General features: G+C 48.8%; 1 protein-coding gene across 1 annotated transcript in view; it reads right to left on the bottom strand.

Annotated features, from left to right (window-relative positions):
• The window catches only part of LOC106887014 (cadherin-23-like), a 59,603-nt gene that overhangs the window by 27,388 nt on the left and 11,519 nt on the right, over positions 1 to 20,696 (bottom strand). The window contains exons 2-3 of the mRNA XM_014940353.1: positions 19,884 to 19,955; positions 14,894 to 14,971 (exon numbers count right to left, since the gene is read on the bottom strand). Of these exons, the coding sequence (XP_014795839.1) occupies positions 14,894 to 14,971; positions 19,884 to 19,950 (145 nt within the window). The 5' untranslated portion in view covers positions 19,951 to 19,955. The remainder of the gene's footprint in view (positions 1 to 14,893; positions 14,972 to 19,883; positions 19,956 to 20,696) is intronic.

Below are 20,696 nucleotides of genomic sequence, written 5' to 3' on the forward strand. Positions count from 1 at the left end.
CACTGCTTTGAGCTGAGCTCCAGGACCCCTCTCCAACTCTCCCAAGCAGCCAGTGGGTCACCTGCCCACCTCCCTCCTTGGCATCAGCTCGGCTCCTTCCTTCCCTCTCCAAAGCATCCACCCTCCCCAAGAACGGTGGGAGGAGGTGGCACACGCATCCCTGTCCCCTTGGCAGACCCCAAGTCACCCAGGCAACTTGGCCAAAAAGAGAAAGGGAGAGCAGAGAGGAGGCAGATTTGCAGGCTCTGATCCTGGGCGCCTGACCCCCCTCCTCTCCCTCGTTATGGATGAGGTAAATTAGCTGTGACACTCATTAGCTACAGCTCCTAATTAGTGAAAATTAATATTGGTTTTGATAGAAGTGCTGGCTGAAGCTCTCCCAGGCAGAGGCGTTATTGACCTTGTAATCCTGGTGAGCAGCAAGTTATCTCACAGAAACTACTTTTGTGGAGCCGACAAATTGCAGCCCCCTCCCACCCTCACCAGTGCCTGCACCCACCCCTGGCACCATCCCATGTCCCCTTTCCCATGGCCAGCACTTTTCACACACCCCCCCGTGCCCTCCCAGTAAAGCATTTTGAATAATTTTCTCCCTTTCGGCCGGGCATTGATAAACGGCGCGAATCTCTACCCAATTTTTAGGGCTGTGATAACCTCTCTCTGGAACAGTGCTAGCCATCCCTCTCTGCCCATGGATATTGTTCCTACTGACTGGCATTTGGGGAGAAACAGTCCCTAGTTCACCCATCTTGCCAGCCTGGCTAACGCCAGACTCACTGGAGGACTTGCTTGCCCCCACCTCCACTCACAGCTCAAAATAATAAATCAATGAGAATAGCTGCAACGCAATGGCAATTACCATTTAATAAGGAAAGAAAGAGGAGCATCATCCCTTCACCTCAGGGATCCCTGCCTTTGGAGCCTGGGAATCGGAAGGTGGCTAACCAGCAAAGTAACAGACACCGCTAAATAAAAAAGGAAAACATTTGCTACCGAAGTTATACATAAAAAAAACCCCCAAACCCTACACTGTATTGTTCACACATTAATAATAATAAAGATGTCAAACTGTCAGATAAGAAGTTAATCTCATTCAGAGCGCAATTAAAGATGCCATTATCCAACCACCTGGGGCCACTTCCACTTCTACAAGGCAGTAGGTTTAAGAGAGAAGAGGGCTGAGACCATGCCCGGAGAAGTAGCTCATCCACCCAAACCCCTGCTCACCACCTTGCCCAGCCCCACCAGCACCCACCACTCAGGGAGGCCAAATACTGATGTTATTTCTTGCTCCAAAGAGGCTGCATGCAGATGTGTATTAGTAAAGGGGTTTTTTTTGTTGTTGTTTTTTTTTTTCAGGGGTATTCCTTCATTTCTGGGATCAACATCCCAATGAAAATGGTCTCTCTGCCCACCTGGATGATGGCACTGGATAAAGGAGAGGGCAAACCAGAACTCAACCATCTGCAGTGTTGCCAGTCCCTGAGGTGAGCTTTCTTTTTTTTCCCCCCGTAAAAATATATAAACAACACTGGAAAGCAGCATCTCCAACAGATTCCAGTTGGTTTTACAGCAGGATGCCCGCCAAGCACAGAACTTTTGGCTTCCAGTAGGAACTACCCAGCTCTTTGTGAGCACCAAATGGACCTTGAGCCTTTTTCCCCCGGACTGGTGGGGCTGTTTGAGAAGCCAAGGCCAGAAGAGCCAGGCACTCGCTGCCGAGTGGGAAGCTCCAACCATCAAATTCTAGCCCTTACGGAAGAGGGGAAAGTTTTGGAGAAAGAAACCTTCTCCTGAGGTCCTTTACTGAAGGCATCTCCGGCCGTGTCAGCCCAACCTAGTGCTGCCCAAGGGATGCAAAGCCCATGAGATGCAGGCGACGTGATGTGCAAGGAAACATCTTCTCATGCAAAACTCCCCAGCTCTCCGCGAGCCCGTTTTATGGAGAAAGTCCAACAAGAGCAGCCAGGCACTAATTGCTATTTATACTGCAAGCCAAGCCAGACTTCCCTACCTCAGCTTAGCCTGCAAAACGTACAGCTCCCATAAAGCTCTCCAGCTCAGCAGCCTGGCAGGACAGACCAGGTTTCTCTAATATTTAGCCCCACACACATGTGCTACTGCCATGCTTTTTCAGTCTTGGATGGGGAGCCAGTATTTTAAATTTAGCCATAAAGGATGAGGTTAAAAAACATGGTTAAGGGCTGTCCTGGAAGCAAGAATTTATTCTTGAGAAATATTAATTGCATTCAAGGCTCTGCTCCAGGTGTCCCATACAAGTGCCTCGGAGGGTTTCCTTTTCCACTCCATCATACCCATGGGCTGAGGTGGGGGTGAGACTCAGCAGAAGTGATGCAGGAGACAGACCCCCCTTCCCTGGTCTCCCCACCCAGCAGAATCCCAAAATGATGCCCAGGGGCATCCCCAAGAACCAGAGATGCTCTAACAAGGGCTACGATAAAGCAAAGGGCAAGACTGGAAATGGAGACGTGCCACACAGCCAGCTAACGACTCACTCAGTCCAACAACTCCCCAAGCCAACAGCATGTTTTTGAGCTAAATTGGAAAGAATTTGGAGTTTTCTAACGAAAAAAAAAAAAAGCACATCAGTAAATTGTATTTAAAATGCTCACCCTGTAAGCTTGCTTTGCAACAGGACCAGAATATGTTGTCCCTTCTTCCTCAAGGTGTGAAACAAGCAGCACGTGAAGCAAAATTTCAAATAAATTATAAAAAAAAAAAACCACAAAACAAAAAACCCACACCTCCAACTTACAACCTGGAATGCAAAACCAAGTTCCTGGTTTAAAATCCAGGGAGGCAGCAGCCCCTTCTCCTCCTAGAACACCTTTTCTACCTGCCACCTGCCAGAAAGTGTCCCAGCACCTCTGGGACTCACCCTCCTCTCAGGTTTGTGGAAACTTGGGAGGATCCTGCCAATTTTTTACAGTTTCTGCCAAAGTATCCTGTTCTAGCACAATGATACCAGCTTGGGAATTTTCTTTTTCCCCCTCACCCTCTCCCGTACAGAGCTTTAATTTCATAGAATCATAGAATCATTCAGCATCCTGTTCTAGCATGATGACACCAGCTTGGGAATTTTCTTTTTTCCCCTCTCCTGTACAGAGCTTTAATTTCATAGAATCATTCAGGTTGGAAGAGACCCTTGGGACCATCAAGTCCAACCATCTACCCTACTCTTCAAAGTCCTCCCCTACACCATATCCCTCAGTACCCCATCTAAACGTCCCTTAAACACATCCAGGGATGGTGACTCAACCCCCTCCCTGGGCAGTCTATTCCAATGCCCGACCATTGTTTCTGTGAAGAATTCTTTCCTAATGTTCAGTCTAATTTATGGCTATTTGCCCCCACCCCAACTGAAATACGTGGGTAACAGCTTCTGGCTGATGTGCTTTCTGCAAGCTGTCACTCCCAGCTCCGTACCTGACAGGACTGCAGACAACATCCCCACGACTGAAACAGTTTTGCCGAGACAAAGAACAACTTGCAGAAGCCAGGGAAATTATTTTCCCCTCCTTTTTCCCCCCAACCCTTTCCTTTATGCCGCTAGGAAAGCTGCTTCAGGGACAGTGGGAGTGACATGGACACAGGATGGTGCTTTCTGTGGGGTCCCTTCGCATCCCCCCACGCCGAGTTCCACATCAGAGCTCTTTTGTGCCAAAATATTGTTTTATCTGGTAGGATGTGTTTAATTTGACGCGGCTGTCATATGGGAAAACGTGCCTTTCAAGAGTCAGGGTTTTCCGCAGTGCCGTTACTGACTCTACAGTCTTCTGCCGTATCTATTTCTTCCCCTCTGTTGCCCAAAATCATTAGTAACAACCATTAATCTCTGCCGGTGAAAATGCTCCTCGTTTCTCCCCGTGCGCTGAGTTCTTAGTCTCCCTTGGACTTGTCATGCAGTAAAGTCTTTTTCCCCCCCTTATATTTTCAACCAAACTGCTTGAAACTCACAGAATCACAGAATCTTCTAGGTTGGAAGGGACCTTAAAGATCATCATGTCCAACCGTCAACCTAACTGACAAAAATAGACACCCACACAACAAACAAGGAGCATCATCACTAAACCATATCTCCCAGCACTACATCAACCCGTCTTTTGAACACCTCCAGGGATGGGGCCTCAACCACCTCCCTGGGCAGCCCATTCCAATGGCTGAGAACCCTTTCAGTGAAAAAATTTTTCCTAATATCCAGCCTGAACCTCCCCTGGCGCAACTTGAGGCCATTTCCTCTTGTCCTGTCGCCTGGGACTTGAGAGAAGAGACCGAAGAGAACTCAACAGCAGAGTAAGAAATGAAGCCACGTGGCTGTTTGTGAAAGGGTATTATGTTCCATAATATCACCTCTCACCTCAAACTAATTATTAAAAAAAGGAAAAAAGGTCCCTCCTTATTCAGGTACAGAATCGCCTCCCTAATTGCTCGCACGCAGAAAGACGGCGACACAATCCCGGAGCCTCCCCAAGAGCAGGTGTTTGACAAACCCATGCAGATGAATGGAATCAAATTGAGTTACTAACCATTAAATGTCAAGCCTTTGAAATCTTTTCCCCTCGTGTAAAAAGCAATATTAATAAATCTTTAAGAGAGGGAGCGCGCGGAGCTTATTCACTCCTCTGACCACGGCTGCAAATTGAGCAGATGTTTTCATTGAGTTGGCCAATGATGCTGTCTCCAGCCTTTTCTTTTTTTTTTTCCCCCTGAGTGGTTACAGTTAATTCCAAAGCCATCAATGCACGGGAGCACTTTGACGGGAGGAACCAATTTATTAACTCCCCCTGCCAATCAAGCACATTAAGCCATTCAAAGGCAGGAAGGGGCAGTAGCACAAGACTGTGATAAACCGGGTTAAAAGCGAGGGGGTGGATTGGTGTGACAACACCAGGGTGACCACCTTATGTGTCCCGTGGTCCCAAAAAATGTAGAAATAACACAAAAACAGGCTTCCCAAGAGGCCACCCTGCCACCCACACCATGGGCACAGCTGGGGCAGTGCAACACCTCCCAACACAGCGGTCCCAAAGGTGGGATGCTCACCAGGATAACAGCAGTGTCCTGCCCAGATGCTTCCAAGTGGCAGGAATTTTAATCCACAATCTCAGCACGAATATACATTTCCAGAAGTGTTCTCTACTACCTGCTTATTTTCATACTGGAACATGACATTTTTCCTATAGTGAGGACTAGCTAAGTAAATTTTCACATTTTAATTGCCCAGTTGATTTTCAGGCAGGTAAAATAAAATAATCTTGACCTTCTTTACTTTTTTGTTGTTGTTGTATTTTTTTTTTTTTGCCTTTTCTGACTTTTTTACACCTGGAAGCCACAACCACAAAATAGTGTGGAAAATTTTGAATTTTTCTTTGTCTTAAAGACAAAGTAGTACCTCCACGGTGATCAGTTATGGAGAGTTTAATTGAAAGGTTAATTTTTCACGAGGCTAGATGGCTGAAAATTGTGTTAAAAAAAAAAAAGAGGCTATCATGGGATGCTTTCTTTGCAGTAGCACAGGAAAGTGCCTCAAGCTGTTCCCCCTGTCACCTGGCCACCTTCAGAGCTGGATGCGTGCCTCTGAGGCATCTCCTTGATAAACTTTGAACCGTGCCTGGATGCCAGCCCATCTCAAAACCACCTCTCCCCAGCACCCATCACTCCACACACCTCCCCAGGCTGGGTGGGCAAAGCGTGCCAAGATGCAAGAGCTTAAACATGGGATGCTCCATCCCTTTCCTCCATCGTGGCACGGATGTAACGCAAGGGAATCACCCTGCCTTCTTCTCACACGCTCTTGCTTTGCTCCTCAGGCAAGAAAATTAGCCAGAGAGTGGTGGAGCAAGCACAGATTGCAAAGATCACTGATGAAAATGTAGTGTGCCAACATAGAAGGAGCAGGTAATGGAGGTATACCCTTTTTTCCCCCTTTCCCCCCATCTTTTTTAAGCTCACACAACCCAAATATCTCAAGTTCCTGATCTGGAAAAACACAGGAGCATGTTTATCACTGTTTGCAACCGTAGCTTTTTTCTAAGAGGTCCCACTGATAGACTCAAAGTAAAAACACAGCTCACCTTCCCCACCAGAAATGAAAATTACGAGGGTATGCATATGCAAGTGTTTCCCTACAGTGCAAGAAAATACTCTTGGCCCATAATACATTCCCTTAGAATATTAATATCTCCACATTGATATATATATATAGCCTCCTAATTTGAATATACACACAGACATAGACATGCATATATGCTTCTCCCCCTGCCTTGTGTTTTTTGCTTTACAGAGCTTGATTCACATTCTTATCCCTGCTCTGTCAGGTTTGTCACCCATATTAATACCTCCAACCAGTCACAAAAAAAAGGCAAATTTATCCGAGCAGGGCCAGTACTGACACCCAAGCCTGGACACTCCAGAATAACAAGAAGGGCTCTGAGGAGCACAGCCCAATACCCACCAAGAAGCCAGCCCACACATGAAGTTCCCACCAATGGTGTTGTACAGATAATTAATGCCACTGAAGTAAATCTCAGGCATAAAAATCACCCTAAGTTCCTCGTTATCACAAACACACTTCTTCCACTGTTTCCTTTGAAAGGGCTCAGCCCCCGTGCAAGGGCTCACACGCTTGAACGTGAAAGGTGGTGAGATTGAGCCTTCAAATGGTTTGATGAGGCAGTTACCAAAAGCAAGGTTCCCCTGACATGTTAATTAGTCCATATTGCACATACACTTTCTTCCTTCTCCCTCTCTTTCCCTTCTTGAATGTAAGCATTAACGTTATTGCCTATTAGCAAAGCAGATATGAAAATTTAAGTGATTGATGAAGTGATTAATTTAATGACACAGGGTTAAGGGTTTGGGGGGGGGGATAGAGCTTTTTTTTTCCCCCCCTTAAGTTTCCTGATGTTGGGAATAACTAATTTTCTAGCCTTAAGTTTTCATTAATGATGCTGTACTTTTTACAGCTCAACAAGTAATTTCATCAACAGGCCTTCAAACAACCAAAAAATAAAAACATCAAACAAACAAACGAACAAAAAACAACAGAAAAAGGGCTTGAAATCCCCTTCTTAAAATACTCTTTAAATATTGTTGTTCATTTGGATTGTTACCACACTTGGAAACAAGGCTGATCCTTTACAGAACACTCAAGAAGGCTGTAAATCCAGTTTTAAGCAGTAAATAGCCCTCGGGTGAGAATATTGCTTTCAATTAATACTGGAGAGGAAGGTGACGTTCCTTATAAGCTTCCCTTTCTAAAAGAGAATATTCCCACCTGCTCTCAGCGATACCTGTAATGAAGCTCGGACAAACAAACAAAAAACAACAGAAAAAGGGCTTGAAATCCCCTTCTTAAAATACTCTTTAAATATTGTTGTTCATTTGGATTGTTACCACACTTGGAAACAAGGCTGATCCTTTACAGAACACTCAAGAAGCCTGTAAATCCAGTTTTAAGCAGTAAATAGCCCTCGGGTGAGAATATTGCTTTCAATTAATACTGGAGAGGAAGGTGACGTTCCTTATAAGCTTCCCTTTCTAAAAGAGAATATTCCCACCTGCTCTCAGCGATACCTGTAATGAAGCTCGGGATGCAGATTTCCTATTAAAAAAAAAAAATCTCAATCTCTTCTGCAGTCATAGACCAGCACATCCCTCCAGAATTTTCCTTTGTAAAAGGCCAGATCTGTTCCTCTGGTCGCACACACCCCGCTGGGGTGATGGACACATACGGGCTGGTACCATCAGCCCAAAGGGTCCCACCAGTGCCAGGTTTTGTACAGAAAATAAGACTATATGTACCTACTGTAACACCAGCCCAAAAGATGAGCTGGTGAGAACCCCAAAGCCTCTGGAGGCACAGGCCATTTAAAATAGCTGGGCTTCACACGCCTGCCAGGGTCCTGCAGCCCTTTGGATGATGGCAACAAGTGTGGTGGGAACCCCAAAGCCCCCAGGAGCACAGGCCATTTAAAATAGCTGGGCTTCACACGCCTGCCAGTGTCCTGCAGCTCTTTGGATGATGGCAACAAGTTGTGTCCGGTTGAAGGGGTGGTTTTAAGAGCAGAAAAAAAACCCCAGTGCTTCCCCAGATCCTACCAAAGGTAGCAAACTACTTCTAGCCCTGGAAAGATGAGCCATTCCCCTCTCATCCCTTTTGGAACAGGATGGATAGTCCCAGAGCAACAAGCTCCAGCAGCAGGAGACACTCAAGGCTCAGATTTAACCACAGCTATGCCATCATGGGAAGGAAATGCCTGGCAGCACCAACATGAAGAGGGCACAGCCACTTCTTTAACACACACTTCTTACAAACAAGTAGGCTTTCCTAGGCTCTCCATCCACTCTATTACCAGTGCCACCACATTTTCCAAAAGCATCTTCCAACTCACCGGATTTTGCTAAAAGCCAGCCTACCGTGTCTCATTCACAAAGGCTCTTGCACTGCCCTGGACTCCCAAGGCACCCTCTGTGCTGCCTTGCTCCTTTCAAAGAATTAACCCCAAGCTTTAAAAGCCTCCTCTGTGCTCTTCTGAGTCACACCTCCTTAGTACCCAATTAGCACCTGATTAACAATATGCCCACAATGACTTCTGGTCTTGCCAGGGTGACTTTTAACCCTGTGGCACAGAGATATTAATTTCCTCTTTTTAGCTCTACTATTTCATTTTGAGCAAGGGGGACAACAGGAGGTTGTGCTAGGGCAGCCCCCCTTCTCCATCAGTAGCTGCATAGAGAGGAGGGAGACCAGGAGACACCAAAGGGAAAGGGTCCTATGCTCAGACGCCCAGTGTCCCCCCTCCAAAGATGTCCCCAACAGATGGCTCACAAGCCTCATGCATGGATATCTGGCCCAGACAGCTCCAAAACAATTTAATCAGTCCAGAAGTATGCAGAGACCAGAGCTAGCACATTTATTTTTTTCTTCTTCCAGTGACGCATTAGGCAAGTACTATCATGGAGGAGCCCAGCCACTGCAGATGCCTACAGCTGTGGGATCAAACGAGCAGGCAGGGTTTAGCCGAGACAGCCCGTGCTCAATCAGAGGCAGATAACCATATCTTCAGCAGCAGCTTGAACACCCCAGTACCCCCAGGGACCCTACCCAGGTGCCAAAGCATCTGGCTGCCCAGGACCAGAGCATTGCAGTGAAAGGCTGTGGCAGAAGAGATGATTGCTTTGGAAACTAGAGATAGAACGCAGGGAGGATGGCAGCCTTCCCTGCCTGGAGAAGAAATGCCCCCTGGCCTGGTCCTCGCCTAGGATGGAGAATCAAGTCATCCACAAATATCAAAAGGGACACTCTGACTCAGTCCCACGTGCGGACTGACCGCCCTCTCACTGCCTGCTAAATGCTAAGGTCCTCTTCCAATCCTCTTGTGAAATAACTCTCCATCCCACAAGGCCCTGAAATGCAAGAGGTGACACACACCAATTACTTTAACCACCACCAGTCAATAAAATACCCCACAGCACCCCACTATGCTCTGCCCCTCTCAAGCTGCAACAACGTGGGGTGCACAGTAAGAGCCTCAACTCCATGGGGAAACGTCCACCACAGCCTATTTTGGTGAAGTGGATCTCACAAAGAACAAGGTTCAGCTCTTCCTCTCAGAACACCCCACTATGCCCTGCCCCTCTCAAGCTGCAACAACTTGGGGTGCACAGTAAGAGCCCCAACTCCCTGGGGAAACATCCACCACGGCCTATTTTGGTGAAGTAGGTCTCATAAAGAACAAGGTTCAGCTCTTCCTCTCAGAACTTGATGAAGAAACATCCACATGTTTTGGAATCCCCTTAACTGTTGTGGTTATCCCTGGGAAAAAAAAAAGCAAAAACAAAAACAACAAAATAGCTTTCCTCTCAAATTCCATAGTGCCTTCTCCTTGGCAGAGGACGTGGTCTGCTCAACACAGCCTGCCCTGGAAAGGCTCCAGCTCGCCCTTGGAAAGCATAATCCCTTGGAAAGCGAGTTCTTCGCTGCAGAAAGTCACACCACACCACCAGAAATTGTCAGACAGCAAAACTCTCCCAGTCAGCGCCAAGAGCCAGGCTACGATCCTCAAAGATCCAACGGCATGGCCAACAAAACAGCCAACCGACCCAGAAAGACTGCTTCCACAGGGGTTTTTTTGTGAGCTAGTGAATGCCTCCCCATCCTGCTCCTGAAACACCAGCTATTTATGGTGCGTTTGCCAGCTCAGCAGAAGTTGCACGTAGCAAAGGAGGGGGACAGAAGCAACATGTGAAATTCCCCATCAGTCATCTAGTGCCTTCTCCTTGGCAGAGGACGTGGTCTGCTCAACACAGCCTGCCCTGGAAAGGCTCCAGCTCGCCCTTGGAAAGCATAATCCCTTGGAAAGCGAGTTCTTCGCTGCAGAAAGTCACACCACACCACCAGAAATTGTCAGACAGCAAAACTCTCCCAGTCAGCGCCAAGAGCCAGGCTACGATCCTCAAAGATCCAACGGCATGGCCAACAAAACAGCCAACCGACCCAGAAAGACTGCTTCCACAGGGGTTTTTTTGTGAGCTAGTGAATGCCTCCCCATCCTGCTCCTGAAACACCAGCTATTTATGGTGCGTTTGCCAGCTCAGCAGAAGTTGCACGTAGCAAAGGAGGGGGACAGAAGCAACATGTGAAATTCCCCATCAGTCATCATCCTCGCTTTCTGAGCAGGGTGAACCCAGGGGATGGAGGGAGAGCACAGCCTGTGCCTCCTGGGAGAGGCAGAGAGCTGAAGGGAAGGAACAAGGGGGCTTGGGGCAGAAAACACAGCCCCATACGTTGCACATTCTTATGATTTCAAGCCCCTCTCTTTGTCTTTCACGTGTATGATCCCACCTCCTCACAGGCGCTGCGCTGGACATCCCACAGCCACCCATCCCTCCACGTCATGGTGGCTCTGAGCTGCTGAGTTTTGGGCTTTGCCCAAAAAACCCTTCACCCGGGCAGCCTCTGAGTGCTGAGCCAGCACTGCTTGGGGCTGTCACTCATCAGGAGCCCTGACCACAGGACTTGCTGAGTTAGAGGTTCTCCTTGGCCCCACACCATCATGGGTTAACAAGCAGAAGGAGATGTTGAAGCAGCCAACTTTGGGGGATTTGGGGCTGAGCATCCCACCAGGTGTTGGAGGCACCCCAGTGATGCTCACAGGAGAGCATCCCAGCAAGCTGGTGGGGCGGAGAGCCGAGAGCCTCAGCTGCACGTCGTCCTGCCCAGAAATAACTGAGGGAATCAAACAGCAGGCAGCCTTGGCAGGAGCCCCAGGGGAGCCCAGCCTCCCCACCTGCCAGCCATCCTGGGCACCTCTGCCAGCATCTTCTCACTCTCACATTGCCTGGGGTATAGTCACTTCCCCGTGACTAAACCCTGGTGGGTTTCCCTCTCTGTTAGGTGCTGCTTGACCTCGGTGGGCTTTACAGAGGAGATCAGTCCTGCAAATCTAGTCCCCTTCTAGTTTTAAGCACTGGTGAGTTCAGTTCTGGACCCCTCACTACAAGAAGGACCTTGAAGTGCTGGAACACATCCAGAGGAGAGCCACCAAGCTGGTGAGGGGTCTGGAGAACAAGTCATATGAGGAGAGGCTGAGGGGGCTGGGCATGCTTAGTTTGGAGAAGAGGAGGCTGAGGGGAGACCTCCTTGCCCTCTACAACTCCCTGAAAGGAAGGTGGAGAGAGGTGGGGGTTGGCCTCTTCTCCAGAGGAGCAGAGGAAATGGTCTGAAACTGGGGCAGGGGAGGTTTAGATGAGATACCAGGAAGAATGACTTTCCTGAGAGAGTGGTCAGGCACTGGAACAGCCTGCCCAGGGAGGTGGTGGAGTCACCATCCCTGGAGGTACTTAAGAAACGTGTGGACATGGCTCTTCAGGGCATGCTCTAGTGCCCAAGACTGTTGGTTTGTGTCTGTTTGTGGGGGCTTTTTTGTCGTTGTTTTTTTGTTTGATTTTTTTTTTTTGTGGTTGGACTCAATGATCTCAAAGGTCCCTTCCAACCATGAAGCTTCTGTGATTCTATGCAGGACTAGGCTCTGATGGATAGGAGGGACATGTTGTCCCCAACCTATGTCCCCATGCTGTCCACAGCGTGGCCTGAGCGAAAAGCCAACAGCATGGTATCAGCTCAGGTGCAACGATTAAAGCATTTTCCACTCTTTTAAGACAACATTATTCCAATGACGCTAAAATGTTATCGCAGGGATGAAGGGAAAGGGAAATTGCACTCGTCTGAATGGCCTCTTTTGTCATGCGTTTTGCAAGGCGCCGAGGCATGAAAGCTTTCAGAGAAACCTGGGTGAATCCAAGCTAGGTGGCTAGGAGGCTAGTTACAGACCCGACATGATGGATCATCTTCATTTTCCCACTCCTGTCCTGCATACAGCAAATCCATTTGCTGGGCAATTAAACTCCAGTCATTACATTATGCTAAAAAGACGTTCCCTCTTGCAGCAAGGGGGACCCCAACCAAGAGAAACCGAGAACACTGCTTCCCTGGCCCCACTTGCTGACAAATCCAGGGATGAAAAAAAATCCACCTGCAGCAACGCCACCTTCCCGACGTGCCGGTGGACATCATACCTTGCCAGAGACCATCCAGCGACTCACCTGGCATCAATATCCATCCCGCTCTCCCTCACCCACAGCCCTCTTAAAAGGTTTGGGATTAGACGAAATGGCCCTTGGAATGATTTTGCTTTAGGCAGTGAGCAGCACAATAAAGACGGATGGTCCCTCTCCTGCAGACTCTTCTTCTAAGGGTCGTTAACCAGCTAGTACTTCTGCTTTCGGAGTAAAACATGCCATGATACAGCTACTGGCAGCTGACACGGGCTCTCCTCGTGTCCCACCTCACCTGGTCCAACCAGCCATTATCCCTCCTCCTCCTCTCCAGGCATCTCCCCCTTTCTCCTGCAAATTTCTTTCCCAGCCCCTTCAATCGCTTTTGCCTTCCTAAAGCTCACGTCCCCTCTTCCCCACGTGTGTGTGTGTGTTCCATTACTTCTGGGTGAAATAATTGACTAGAGGGTCAGTCCACCTGAAAATTGCTCTCCCCAGACCTAAATGAAACAGATGGGCATTGATGATGTTTTGGGAGAAATTAATCAGCCTGGACCGGCGGCAGCGCCAGCAGCTCCCTCAGCCCAATTTCGCCTAATGAATTCCAAGCTCTCTGTCTTAATAGCTCCTGACAAGACTAATTTACTCTTGTAAGTGATTAGAGGGGGAATGATCTCTTAATTGTTGCTTAAGATTCCTTTCGGCGTGGCAGGTAGCAAGCAGGGACGGCTGGGTTTGGGGCTGCGTGAGGCTGCACCCGGGGATGCCCCAGGGAGGGGACAAGGGGACATTCACTCCGTGCCACGGTGATGGGCACTTCAAGGAGAGCCCCCAGAAAAGGAACTATTTATTCTAGCTAAGAGACACCACATACACTTCTGCTACTCTTATATCCTGACTAAGGGTAAGGAAAAGGTATTTCCTTTTATTTTTCTTTTTTAAAGTTAACAAGCATAACTCAGAAAGCATCTACCAACAGCAGAAAACACACAAAACGCTGTTTTTCAGCATTTCAAGCCCGATATTTCCCTCTGGTGCATCTGGAAACAAAATCCCAGGGTGCCGATATTCTTAAGAGTGAATTTCATTTCTGTACAGTGTAATACAAAGTTTAAAAAAAAATAAAAAAATTGAACCCCCAAAGTAATTCCAAGCACAATTTTACTCGCACAATATCTCACTGGAAAGCAGACTGTCAGAAATCTTCCCCCATTTTCTGCCAAAATAGTCCAATTCCCTTAAGGTATTTCAAGCTCAAGTACTTCAAGAGGCACGTAGTGGGAGAGGAAGCATTTCCATTAAGCTGTTCCCAACCTGCTCTTGCTCCTCCTTCCTTCCCCGGGACTTCTCTGGGGCACATTCCACACTAAATGTGTTTGCAGGGACACTGGCAGTTGAGGGGCAGGAGGCATAGAGACAGCAAAACAAAGCAGCCGGGTGTGAAGTGACCTGTAAGGGGTGGGCTCGCTGAAGAAGACCGTGAAAAATGACAAGGACGCAAGTCATGGGGTGAAAAAAAAATAAAATTACAATGAAGTCAGGTCCTTCCTTCCCTTACATTGTTCGCAGCTTGCCATCCGTGGTGCTGTGAATAAAGGCACCTGAGCAGTTGTTTTCACTATTATTTCACATCACAAATATACCTGAGCATCACTGCAAGTCAAAACTCCCCTAGCAGACAGATGTGGCTCCAGCAAACCTTCTCCTGAGGACACATCTCTGTGTAGAACTCCACTACCAGCCAGGAGCTTCTACACCATCGATCTGAAACTCACCACCAAGCCTCCATGCTCAGACACCACCCCAAATCCCACAAGAGGGACACCAAAAAGATGCAACCCCAGGAAGAAACAGAAGCCTCAGCTAGAAGCCCTGGTTGGGCTGAGCAGTCCCTAGAGAAGACCTCTCCGGAGTCCTCCAACCTTTGACAACTCCAACGACAACTTAGATGCGGCAAGAGCACTTGTTTTTTTGGAGGAAGGTGCTGGTTGAGTTGCGTTGTGGAAGGCAGCAGTAGATGTGAGAAGGGGCCTCCATAGCCTCCCACCCAGCCCCTCTCCATTCCCAATCGATTCCTCCCGCATTAAAAGCCAGTCACAAGCCCTGATTGAAGAGCACAAGTTTAATGGACTGAGAGCCTGGAAAGAGGTCGAGAATAACCGGGTCGATTTCTGCATTTGCTGAAAACTGATCCTTCGCTAAATAAGTAAAGAAAAATTAGCTACATCTGTCAATCAAAAGTAAAAACCTTTCTTTAATCCTTTTCCATCAGGGTAGCAGCAGAACCCCCTGCCCAGGGGCAAGCCCCACTTACCCACAGGAGTGTCCTCGTTGATCAGCAGGTAGGTATCGAAGAAGTAGTTCATGAAGTACGGCAGCCGATTGCCCCGACCTGGGAAGGGGACAAAAACAAGGCATTATTTCCCTGGTTTATCGTTCATTGGCCAACAAAGCTCGGAGAGGCTCAGCACAGAGAGGGGCACACAGGGGAGTGGGCTTAGAACCATAGAATGGTTTGGGTTGGAAGGGACCTCAAAGATCATCTAGTTCCAACCCCCCTGCCCTGGGCAGGGACACCTCCCACCAGACCAGGTTGCTCCAAGCCCCATCCAGCCTGGCCTTGAACCCCTCCAGGGATGGGGCAGCCACAGCTTCTCTGGGCAACCTGTTCCAGTGTCTCACCACCCTCATAGTAAAAAATTCCTTCCTGAAATTGCTTGCCACTTGGCATTGCCATGGTGATGGGCAACCCCAAGACGGAGGCTAGAAGGAGGACAGAAAGCAGTGTGGTCCTCATAGAAGCTGGTTGGGGAGCCACTTCCCTCCACTGGCCTTCCTTTCTGTAGTATTTCGCAGGGTGGAGACGGAGGGGAAGGGGGAAGCCAACAGCTCAGGGACCAGAAACATCAATTATTGTTTTAGCACATGATTAATACCTTCACTTTGTTCCCATGGTTGAGAGCCTTTCTGTTTTGTCAGCCATCCCAGTGCACCCCCTTTTTACATCACCCAATCGCCTTTCCCTCTAATTGCCTCCTTTCACCTTTAATAACCAGGCTCACTTCTTTCTACTCCCTTTTTTTTTTATGGAGTTGGAAGCTCAGGAGCCTGCCCCCAGACCACAGCCTCATTAGGTGACAGAATCAAGTGCAGAGCACGTAGGAGGACGACTGCAGCCCAAACCAGGGAAAAAAAGTCAACCAGAAAAGATTTACCATTCAAGGGATGAAGAAATGGAGGTGGTGGGAAAGAATCACAACGATTTTCCGAGAAGGTTTGGTGTCGACCAGGCTGCATCTGAGGGATGGGTTTTCCTCAGTATGCAGCCAGAGTCGGCCAAACCTGTGGGCTTTGAGAAACCTGTACAACTTCCAGGTATCCAAAAAAAAAAAAAAAAAGCTGTGCACAGAAAAGCAGGTGTTTGAACTGGTCTGGCCAAAATAGTTCATGCCCATTGATGGAGGAGCCCCAGGAGCCAGTCCCAGAAGGGGAAGAAGCAGGACCAGAGTCTCAAGCACAACCCCTGGCAAGGAGACTCCCTAGAAGCAATGGGTCAACGCTTCCCTGCTGTCACCCCTTGTCACTGCCTTGGGTGTGAGCCCAGCCAAAACCCAAGGATTAAAACCTGCCAGCACAACACCCCCTTGCAGACCTGCCCCCCACCAGACGCAGATCCAGCCAGATGCCCTTTCAATACAGCCTCTGCAGAGCATCACCTCCAGCATCACCCCAGCCACGCTCCAGCAGTGAAGACATCGCTTCAGGCAAAGGAAGAGCAAAGTTTGGGCAAGATCAGGCATCCAGGTTTCCCTCCTAACCGTGCTACACTTCTCCACCACCTTCATGCCCCACAATTCAGCATCCCACCTTAAGAAACATGAACCAGACTACATTTCAGCATCCTCTTCGCCTTCCCAAGCTCCAGGAGGGAGATGTCCCCAAGATGTTTTCAGGCGCGGGTGCCAGCTGTGCTCCCACACAAACCTGCTCAGCACCAATGGGGAAACCCTCTTGGGGTGGGGAAGGGGATGGAGGAGCAGCCTGGGCTCCTCCGGGGCTTCCTCTGTCACAAGACAGGGATTTTTCAGCACTGCCCTCTTTCCCGAGGCACCTGGTTTGTTAAACACCTCAAGAAGTGGGAAAGCACTAGAGGCAACGCTCTTGCATTTAAATCTCGGGCTCTGGAGTTAAGTACCTGGAAAGAAAATGAGAAGGGCCCTGACAAAATAGGTTATTTAGAGCTAATGGCATCTCCGGAGGCTTCAAAGTGCACTCGTACCTGGCTGCTGTGCCAGGGCTGGCAGGCTTTAAAGTGGGTAGATGAGGCTTAAAACACACCAAGTAGCCTTTCCCACAGGGGATTTGCTGCTGCAAGCCCCTCTGTGTCAAAATATATTTCTAAATATTATCAGTATACTAAATATAATTATATAACCTCCTTCTCATCTCAGATCTGGCCATACGGTCTTTTTTAACCTGGCTCCTGTCAAAAGTGGTGGAGTCTCCTTCTCTGGAGACAGGGCTCCTGTCAAAAATGGTGGAGTCTCCTTCTCTGGAAACATTCAAACCCCACCTGGACACATTCCTGTGCAACCTGCTCTGGGTGAGCCTGCTTTGGCAGGGGGTTAGACGGGATGAGGAGAGGCTGAGGGGACTGGGCATGTTCAGTTTGGAGAAGAGGAGGCTGAGGGGAGACCTCATTGCCCTCTACAACTCCCTGAAAGGAGGGTGTAGAGAGGTGGGGCTTGGCCTCTTCTCCCAAGGGAATAATGACAGGATCAGAGGAAATGGTCTGAAGCTGGGGCAGGGGAAGGTTAGATTAGATATCAGGACGAATTGCTTTACTGAGAGGGTGGTCAGGCACTGGAACAGCCTGCCCAGGGAGGTGGTGGAGTCACCATCCCTGGAGGTATTTAAGAAACGTGTAGACATGGCACTTCAGGGCATGCTCTAGTGGCTGAGATTATTGGTTTGTGTCTGTTTGTGGGTTGGGGTTTTTTTTGTGCTTTGTTTTGGAGTGGGTTTTTTTTTGTGGTTGAACTCTATGATCTCAAAGGTCCCTTCCAACCATCAAGATTCTGTGTTTCCATGCCTGCTCCACGTTATTCCTGTAAAACCTGCTGCTTCTTCACCCTTCAGAGTCCGTACTCATGTCCTTTGCAACTGCTGATGAGAGAACATGGTTATCATGGAGGTGTTCTTCTAGCTAGCCTCCTTCTGTCTCTCCTAACCTGGAGATGAAGGTCTCTGCCCATCCCTGGTGATTGCAGCGGTGACTGGGTAGGAGCAGGCAGGCTCCACTGCCATGCCAGAGCTAAACCATCCCTTTTCAAACACACTCGGGCTGTGCTTCTGCATTTACCCTAGCTAACTGCTTCAGCAAGAGCTTTGCAAGTCTTCTGGGAAGAGGAGATCCATCACCTGCAGTCCCTAGGGTGTATGGCAGGGCATCCATGCACTTCTCCTGACCCCAGGCACGAGCATTATGCCAGCCCTTGCTTATCGAGGGCAGGCACTCCTCGGGGACATGGCAACTAAGCCCTGGACAGGGCAGGGTTTAGGAGAGAAGGGCTAACACCCTGATGGATCTATAAGCTTCCAAATCCTCATTTCTCTGCTTTGCCTCTCCAAGGCTTTGCAGCTTGCTCTTGCCTATCTACTGTGTCCAGCCAGGCTCCTGGAGCAGGGCCTGCACACACCAGCTATTGGACAGGGAAGGATGAAGGAAGAAGCCTCCATCCAGGCTAGCAAAACCACCATCCCACCTCCGATGGGATGTACTGGACCACTCATGGCAAACGATGTCTCCAGGGGGCAAGTTTTAGGAGGCTGGGACTGGGGCCAAGGACACTGCGAGTTGTTCTTTTTTTTTTTTATTATTATTTCCTGCTTATTTTTTCCCCTTCCAGAGGAGTGACAGGGCAGTTAAGTGGTGAGGCTCTACTTGATCCAATACGACACCAGAGGGAGATTGACTGCGCTTGTCAGTCACAGCTAATGTCATCCGCTGACTGCTTAATCAGGCTGCCAATCTGGGCAAGCCATCTTGAAGCTTCAGTAGGGAGGGAAAAAGGAAAAAAAAAAAAAAAAAGGGAAAAAAAAGCCTTTATTCCAAAGGGCACAGTGCTATCAAATGGACACATACTCGCTATTGTTTATCAGCAAGCACCACACAGGCACACAACCCCCGACCTCCCTCTCCCCCCGCCAGCACCCGGGGGCTTTAGCCCATTCATGCAATAATCCCAATTTTCATGCAGCTTTGCTGTATGCTTGCAGTACTTAGGCATCCCAGGATATGCCAAAGCCCAGCCCAAGAATCATAGAATCATTTAGGTTGGAAGAAACTCTTGGGATCATCGAGTCCAACCATCAACCCTACTCTACAAAGTTCTCCCCTACACCATATCTCCCAACACCACATCTAAACAACTCAAACTCATCCAAGGATGGTGACTCAACCAACCTCCCTGGGCAGCCTATTCCAGTCTCTGACCACTCTTTCTGTGAAAAACTCTCCTGTACCAGAAGACAGTTGTCCCACAAGATCCCACCAAGCAGCCAGAAGCTCACCTCCCTACACCAGAAGCCCACGCACCAAAGGGAAAGACCAGGAGCATCATCTATGTGTGACAGAGCCCAGCAAGAGGCCCTGCCTGCCCAAAGCTCTGTCTTTCCCTCCAGCTGGAATTAGAAAAGCAGCTCGGAGAGGAGTTATTTCCCCACACGGCATATATTAAAGCCCAGTTTGGGTAATAATTTTGCTGCTGAAAGCAAAGGGAGAGCCCTGCCAGTAATACCTCCGCTGTTGAACAGCTAACAAGCTTCTGGTTCACGTCCATGCCTTATGTCCTCTCCCTCTAATTTCTTTTAGGTTTTAATTACATACAAACAACCTAATGCCATATGCATTGCAAGGTCCACCACCAGCTTTGAATTCATGACCCCACATCTGGAAGCTGCCAAGGTCTTCCCACCAAGATACGCCAGGAGCATCTACCACTGTTGGGTTCACCACCACATCCTCCTCCTCCTAGCCTCTTTCCAATCCTTCTGGAGAAGAGTCACCTGATGCCATGTATGTCCTTTTACTGACTGCAGGAAAAGTGGCTGCACAGGAGCACAACGCTCAGGTCACCAGGACTTACCCACGCCAACTGCATCTCCCCAGCCATGCTGCTGTGCCTTGAGATGTTCACCAGGAGCCCACAAAGCCAGTATTACCCTCATACCTCACAAAGATAAGACAGGAAGAAGGGTGGGAAGAGAAAAGCGTGGTCACTGTACCTACAGAGATGACTTACCCAGAGAGACCAGCTCCAGGAGCAAGAGGGGAAGCAGAAAGCTGCCAGCAGAAGTGTGACGCTTCATGGTTCCTGTCAACAAAAAAAAAAGGCAGCGTCAAGTTCAGCTCTTTATGGATATTACGTTGTCATCCCCAAAGCAGGCTTGGAGATGCACCCCTGTACCAGCCTGCACACCTCAGCGACCCAAGGCCATAGGGGGACACCCAGGAGATGAAGTTTTGTGAACGCTTGGCTTTTGTAGAGGGGACCTCATCCAAAAGTGCTGCCACCACTTTCTTAGTTCAGGCAGCCCCAACCATCCTCTTGGCAAGCACCAAATAGAAACCAGGATTAACCTGGCATAAGAGATATGCCTTTTATTTTCCATTTATTGAAGGGTATTTGCTCATCTCATGGGAGGGGTTAAGCCATGGTGACCCCTGTGGTCAGACCCAGAGGCCAAGATGAGCTGCTCAAGAACCGAGGGTAAGGAAGAGCTGGTGTAACTCAGGAGCCCCACAGCGGTGACCAGTCAGCGCTGGGATTTACCATGTTTTGGTAGAACTACGTGGGAAGCCTGACCCAGAATCACTGAAGAGGCCCCAGGATTTCAGAGCACAAAGCAGAACCCCTCAAATCTCAAACTACTTGAGGTGCAAGGGCACTGGGAACACCAGGCTTGCAAACATGCCCTTATCCCACCTCTGCCTCTCAAATTCCCCCTCCTTCCCATTGGATACAGCAAGCAACAGAATAAGACACTGGAAGGCAGATGCTCAGCACCACCACATCCTCCCATGGTTTCAAACCATTGAACACGAAGCTCTTTCC

The sequence above is a fragment of the Calidris pugnax genome, unplaced genomic scaffold, assembly GCF_001431845.1.
Source record: "Calidris pugnax isolate Ruff unplaced genomic scaffold, ASM143184v1 scaffold39, whole genome shotgun sequence".
NCBI classification, from domain to species: Eukaryota; Metazoa; Chordata; class Aves; order Charadriiformes; family Scolopacidae; genus Calidris; species Calidris pugnax.